Genomic DNA, 7389 nt, shown 5'->3' on the forward strand with positions numbered 1-7389 from the left:
CACCTATACTCTTAATACTCCAATCCATCCAACATTAGTATATGGTGTCCCCATCTTTTTCCTCATGAATCTTGTTTTTGTTATTTTAATAGTTTTAATTATAGTGCATGTAATAGTTCCTATTTTTGCCTTACTATGCAATCATAAGAATTTTTACTACATTGTTTTCCTATTTTAAACTTCTTTTTCTAAACATAAGTAATTTATGTTCTCTTGAGAAATTCCCAATCTGAATTGGTATAAAAAAGGAAGTGCAAATTTCAGTGGTCCTACTACTAAGAGATGATCACAGCATTTTTATGTTCTTCTAGATTTTTTTCTAGGGAAATGAACACATTTAGACTTTTTAAGTTAAGAAAGTTATTTTAGGTCATTTAATAACCTGCTTTTCACTTAATTACATAAGTGTAGTCATACATAATTGTTCCCAATGATTGCACAGATTCAATTTCATGTCTATATCAAATTTATGTAACTAATCATCTATTGCAGGATTTTAAGTCATTTTCTCTTTGTGTGTGCATTTCTCTACCTGTGGATTGACCATAATTTACTTGAACACTTAGCTATTTTTGGATATTTAAGTAGCTTTACTTCTCTTGCTTTTGCTATAATAAGGAACGATGCATTGAAAAACCTTGAAGAATATGGCTTTCCCCCATATTTTTAATAATTTCCTGGAGTTGGAGTAATGGGTCAAAGGCTATTTTATGATTCTGGATTTGTATCATGAAGCTGCTTTCAAAGGGTTGTTTGTATTAATTTAGATACTTTCAGCAATGTATTAGTATCAGATTTTCACCTTCCACTCCACTACCAAAGGAGATAGATGGAGGGGGGATATTTTCCCCAAAGCAGCAAATAAGGTGCTCATATGTGCCAAAGAGGACAGGATAGAGAGAAGAAGCGAAGAGGGGAGGGTACACATGGGGAATGGAGGGAAGGAGAAAGGAAAAACCAGAGACAGCCATTCGTCTGTATTTTTTTCCCCATTTGGAAACGTAATTCATGTTCCTTGACGAAAATCCAAACTTTTCCATATTTACATTTAATATGAAAATCCTCCTCTGGTGACAGTCTCCGCTTACAGTTTAAATATATTATTCCATATTATTTCTTTTACTAATATTAATGTATAACTTATTTTGTTTTTAAAGATCTAGCTTCATACTATACACACCGCAGTGCATTCCTACCGGAGATTTTATCTTTAGGCACCTTCTGTGTGCAGATCATTTTTAGTTTAACCATCTAATTGCTTTGCCCCCTTTCCCTGCCAGAGGAGTCACCCTGCCCCTCATCAGTAGTTCCCCGACCTCAGCAGCAGTCCTTTGGAGCCAGTTCTGCCAAGTGTAGGCCTTCTACTGCCTCTGTTTCCCTTTGACCCTGGCCGCTGCTTAGGTGGTCAACCCCAGGCGGCATGCAGACATTTCCTGGGTCGTGAAGCCAGTAGCCAAGGACGAAAGCTGGTAGCTGCTTACGGTTCTCTGGGGACCTCACCTGGGCCCTCCTTGCCTTCCACTTTCAGAACCTCCGTGCCTAAGATTAATCCAACCACTGTTGCCAAAATATCCTGTCCGAACAAAACTAAACCCATCGCCTTGGGGCAGGATTGGCCTGGCTTTGCTGGCTTTATGGCTTCTCTCCGCAGGTCTGGCCACCACCACCAGAAAGCCGTTCCAAGCGCTCTGACCGGCTTTCCCCAGACCTTATTTTGGGCTTGGAGCGCCTCACACCTGGCCTGGGGCGTAGCCCCCATGTGATACCTGCAAGCCCTGGCCGCCGGGTCTGACTCAGTCTTGCAGCTTCTGCAGAACCCCTTGTCAGCCCCGTGACTCAGTTTCTTCATTTGCTCACGCGTGCCAACAGCATGAGGCACTTAGGCGGAATGCGGAGGTGCCTCCGATAGCTTCTCCAGAGTACGTGCTCCCAGGCGAAGCCCCAGGGATGCGCGTTTACACCGCCCAGAGCTCTCGTTCTGGACGTGTCCTGCACTGCTCCTGGTAATGAGTCCGTGCTGCCGGGGTGGCAGTGCACCAGGTGCCAGGTGCACTGGCAGGAGTGCTTGAGACGCATCCTCCCGGGACCCGCCCACCATGGTTCTTGAAGGGGCCAAGGCATAAAGGGGCTGACGGGGAGACAACCAGTGCCCGCGTCCGTGCCCACTGACGGCCGCCTGACGCAATCTGAAGTGCCCTTGCTGCATGCCTGAGCTGGGAAAACCTCCTCCGCCGTTGCATCACTCCTGCCAGGTTTGCTACAGAGGTGGAGTCGAACCAATCAGCGGGCGCGCTGGGCCCGGGGCAGGCCACGTAGTTACCCACTCAGAGGGCGGCGCGGTTAACTGGACAGGAAAATCAGAAGATGATTGGCCAAAAGGGAATTTGCCCCGCCCCAATAAACGCGAAAGCTGGCTGCGAGAGGTGGGGCTTCCCGGCCGGAGGGTTTAAAGAGCGCCTCGGCCGGGGCCGCGCAGCTGGAGCGACCAAGTGGTGCCAGGCCAGGTGTGCGCGTCGGTCGGTCCTTCCGTGCCCGCGCCGGAGACCAGCCCCGGAGGCCGCCCGGGCCCGTCCCTGTGCCCGGCACCATGAAGCAGGAGCCTGTAGCCCAGAATTCCCCTCCCGCCTCTCCGCCCTCCTCACAACCCCTCTCCGAGGACGACGACCCCCAAGCGTTGTGGATTTTTGGGTACGGCTCCCTGGTGTGGAGGCCCGACTTCGCCTACAGCGACAGCCGTGTGGGCTTCGTGCGCGGCTACAGCCGCCGCTTCTGGCAGGGAGACACCTTCCATCGCGGCAGTGACAAGATGGTGAGCATCCGACCCTGCCCGGGTGAAATGACGGGGGTTGGGGCAGGATAGTGGGCGCTGCGCTGGTGCCCTGGAGTATCTGGGCCTATCTGGGCTGACAGTGACTCTGTCCTGATGGGGGAAATGGGAGAACCTTGCAGGACGTTGTGGCTTAAATTTGTGTGCCTAGTGGGTCACTGTGTGATGGCTAGAGTCTGATCCTGTGGATCACCGTGTTGATGAGTATTTCTGATGACCAGTCTGGTTCACTGCCATGCGTCTACTTCTCTTACATCCATGCATCGCTCCCTCCACTCCCGCGCCCCCCGCACCCTGCTCCCCAAGAGTGGGGCTATCTGAGGCCTGGAATAGAAGGGTTACTAAGGGTTTTCTCTACCAGTGATGGCCGAACTCATTTCTAACTTGTTTTCTTTTTCAAAATCTCTCTTCCCTCCCTAGCCTGGTCGTGTGGTGACCCTTCTTGAAGATCGTGAGGTAAGTGCCAGAGTCAAGAAAGAGACCCAGCATGAAGGGGTGCAGACGGGCAGAGCTCATGGACCCTTGGCCGCAGGCTAGATTAGATAGATACCCCTCTGGCTAAGGGGAAGGTTGAGTCTGGATAAGTGCTTTCCACAAGAATCACCTGAGGATCTTGTTAAAACATAGATTTTAATATAAGATTTAGAGTGACCCGAAACGCTTTCCTAACAAGCTTACAGGTGATGCCATTGTTTCTCAGACCAAACTCTGAGCCAAATTTTTGTTCTCCCTGGGGCTAGTCAGCCTTCTCAACCCTGATTAAGGGAGGTTGAGGGTTTGCTGTATTGCTGCTAGAGGGCTCATCAGCAGTCTGCCCACTTCCCTTATGGAGCACAGTCCTGGGTGGGATCAGAAGAAGCTTCGTGACTGACTCCGGTGCCCATATTTTCTCCCAGGGCTGCACTTGGGGTGTGGCATACCAGGTGCAAGGCGAGCAGGTGAGCGAGGCCCTGAAGTACTTGAACGTGCGGGAGGCGGTGCTCGGCGGCTACGATACCAAGGAGGTCACCTTCTACCCTCAAGATACCCCTGACCAACCACTCAAGGCATTGGCCTACGTGGCCACCCCGCAGAACCCTGGCTACCTGGGTCCTGCCCCCGAGGAGGCCATCGCTACACAGATCTTGGCCTGCCGAGGCTTCTCCGGGCACAACCTTGAATACTTGCTGCGCCTGGCGGACTTCATGCAGCTCTGTGGGCCCCAGGCTCAGGACGAGCACCTGGCCGCCATCGTGGACGCTGTAGGCACCATGCTGCCCTGCTTCTGTCCCACTGAGCAGGCGTTGGCACTGGTCTGAGGGGCTGAGCCCCTGCAGGGAGTGCCTACGTGGGCACGGGGGCCGGGTCCCCACTCCAGTGCACACAGACAGACTTAATACGGCTGGAGCTCACTCGGTGGGCCGACAGGGGCCTCTCGTAAGCCCCTGCCTGTCTGCCAGCCCCCAGATCTCCTGCCTGACACCGACTTGCTACTTGAAACTTTATTTATTGCACCATGTTGGTGTGGTGGGCAGGATGGGGGGCCTGCCCTAGATACAGGGGAGCTGCTGAGCAGTGCCCCACCCCAGGTGCCTGGTGCCTGGCTGGAATCCCCCCAGTGCTGCTACTGTCCCCATACTACCCAGGCCTCCATCTTCCCAGGGAGTCTCCAAGAGCCTTGACCGTCTGTCCACCCCCTCCAGACCAACCATTCCCCAGCCCCAGAAACACCACCTGCCAAGGGTCCCAGTCTGCTGGTGAGGGTGTAGAAAGGTGTGAGGAGAGGGAGCCCTATGGGATCTGAGGGCCTACAGCCTGTTCATCCTCCAGGTCCCCAGGGCAGGCTGGCTCTGGAGCCCAGACACAGCTGCTGAGGCTGAGCCAAGCCCTCTTCCCCATTTGGCTTTGTTTCCCTGTTCCTCTGTCTGTCTGTCTGGGCTACTTCTGTCTGTTGGTCTGTTCCTGGGAAGCTTATCACCGTAGGTAGGCCGTGGCCCCCTCCCAGTCTGTCCCATACTGTAATCCATAAACTGACCTCATTATCTGTGCTGTGCTGGAATATGGTTCTTTCTTCAGGTGGGGGTTTGGGATGAGTGAGGGGGTGCGGCCCCAAAAGACCCGTTAGAGGGGTAAGGGCTCCCTCTTCAGCCCCCATGTCTCTCCCAGAGAGGGACTGCTGAGCAGGCAGAACTGTGGGGCTCTTAGTGCACATGAAGAATGCCCCCCAAGGCATGCAGATTCTGCCTGGGCCGCTGCACTTGGCAGCCCTGTGAGTAGTCCTTGCCAGTGGCCTGGTAGCCTGCGTCTCCCCCTAGCTGCTCTGAAGAGGTGGACAGGTGTGGAGTTCACGTCAGGTCTCCCTCCAGTTGCAGGGTCAGTTGCTGCCTCTTCTTAACAGTGAGGCTAAACCTCTGGCTTCCTGCTGAAGGAGCCACGTGGGTTAAAAGGGCTTAAAGGGCAAGGTGATGACAATTTGCGAGACAGTGAGGCCTGGAGAACCTGGTGGCTCTTTGAGTTCTGAGGTCCAGGAGCTTCTTCTCTTGGGCCTTGGTGTGGGCTGTGCCTTCCCCATCACCCTGACCTACCTGCCAGGACTCAAGTCCAAAAGGGAGCAGTGGCTGGGCACCCCCTGGCCTGCTGTTTGTTCGCCATCTGCCTGCCTCTGGCTACTCTGCCCTCCCCCAGCCCTCCCCCCACCCCCACCCACCAGGTGCAAGTCCCAGATCCCAAGATCTCAGCCTGGCCCTGGGCTCCTCAACTGGGAATGGCCCCTCAGTGGATTTACCCTTTACTCCTGGACCTGCAGAATGGGTGCAGGAGCCAGATAAGGCTTTTGCAGCAGAAGAGCCTGGCTGTAACCCAGTCTTTCCCTCACTTGCTCAGTGGCCTCCAGAAAAGCATTCCCCCTCTGAGCCTCTGTTTACCCTGGGATGCTGTGTGGTGGGTATTGCTGCCACTCTTGTTATGGCTGGTGCCCTGGTTTGGTCTTGGTGTCCCCAGCAGGGTCAGCTCCGGCCAAGCTGGGCAGCCGTTGTGCCTGGGGAGGGTGCCCATGTGTTGGCAGCCTCATCTCTTGGCCATTGATGGGAAAAGTGTGGAGTCCAGCCAGGTTCTTCTGGGAGCTCAGTCAGGACAGCACAACAGGAGGAGGTGACGGGAGGCAGGGAACCCTGGGCAGCTGCCTCCTGTGGCAGGGCAGAGCCAACCAGCCAGTCTGGGTGCTCACATCAGAGCCTGCTCTATATGAATGGGAGTGGGGGTGGGGAAGGTCGCTTGCCTGCTGCACGTGGTCTCACATACTTCAAGTCATTCATTCAGCAAGTATTTACTAAGGTGCTGCTCCATGCCACGCCACCAATTTAGACACTGGAGATACAACAGAGAAGAGATTCTGCTCCTCAAAGACCTCTGAATGGTGACCATTCAGCCTGAAATGTGTCATGATGGGAACAGGGCACTCAGTGTAGAAAGGGCTCTTGACCCAGGTCGAGGGGAGGTCAAGGAAGGCTTTCTGGGGGAGAAATTATGAGGTTGAGAAGGGGTCTCTAACAGAGGCACAGAACAGCTTGTACCAGAGGGGTGCAAGATCAGCCCTGCTGGGACAGTGCTGTGGGGAAGAGGGCATGGGGCGGGATGGGTGGCAAGACCTCATTTCACTGGCTGCTCTGGTGAGCTGTGCTGTGGAGGTGGCATTCCTCCTGGGTTAGTGAGGGCCCCTGTGGATTCTGAGTGGGGAAGAGGCTACTTAAAAAGGAACACTGGCTGCTGTGTCAGACTGGAGGAGGAAGGTCAAAGGCCAGGGAGAGGGGAGGAGGCTGGAGCTGTGGGGTGCAGTGGGAAAAGACAGGAAGATAGATTCGAGAGTCGTTTAGGTAGTGAGTTCAGCAGGATTGCATGTGGCTGGTTGATGAGGAGAGAGGGAGAGAGCAGAGAGCTAAGGTTCTCAGTGCAGTAGCAGCCTTGGAAAGGTGGGGGTGGAGATCTGCCCGGATGTTTGCCTTGGGGGCGCCTGTGGGGCAGCTGGATATGTGGGGCTGGAACTCAGGAAAGTCACATGGGTTGGAGGTAGAGATTTGGGAGCTCTACCCATCAAGACAGTGCTTGAAGCCATGGGAGCAGAGAGAAAAGAGAACAAGCCCCAGGCCAAACCTGAGGCCTCCGGCCCTGGTAGGGTAAGCAAAGCAAGAAGGGCTGGGAACAAGCAGCTGGAGAGGCAGGAGGAGAAACAGGAGAGCGTGGTTTTCTGAGTGCCAGGGTCACACTGCTGAGATGTCAAGGGAAATGAGACCAGAGGAATGTCCACTGGATGAAATGCCAGGGGGTCCTCAGTGGTGGCGCAGAGAAGCTAGTGGGAGGGAAGTAGACAGCTCCCCAGAAAGTTGACTCCTGAGAGAAGAGAGAAGCTGAGGAGTGACTGAGAGTATGGAGAAGGCATGGAAGTCTGAGGACCCCAAGAGCTTCTGTTGATGTGGGATATAGCAATTGACAACATTTAGTGTATTAGGGATTGAGAAGTGTAAAACATTTTATCAAATAAGAAAAAATGTTAACGTATTTTAAGGAAAAATGATTCTACTTTTTTA

The 7389-nt window shown here is 53.4% G+C and overlaps 1 protein-coding gene across 1 annotated transcript; it reads left to right on the top strand.

Annotated features, from left to right (window-relative positions):
* The first annotated feature begins 2472 nt into the window (after positions 1–2472).
* CHAC1 (ChaC glutathione specific gamma-glutamylcyclotransferase 1) lies at positions 2473–4961 on the top strand. Its single transcript, XM_065940965.1, has 3 exons — positions 2473–2809; positions 3248–3283; positions 3724–4961. Exons 1-3 carry the CDS (start codon positions 2588–2590, stop codon positions 4123–4125), a joined length of 660 nt encoding a protein of 219 aa, XP_065797037.1. The 5' UTR covers positions 2473–2587; the 3' UTR covers positions 4126–4961.
* The last annotated feature ends 2428 nt before the right edge of the window (positions 4962–7389 follow it).

This window comes from Muntiacus reevesi, chromosome 7 (assembly GCF_963930625.1).
Source record: "Muntiacus reevesi chromosome 7, mMunRee1.1, whole genome shotgun sequence".
Lineage (NCBI taxonomy): Eukaryota > Metazoa > Chordata > Mammalia > Artiodactyla > Cervidae > Muntiacus > Muntiacus reevesi.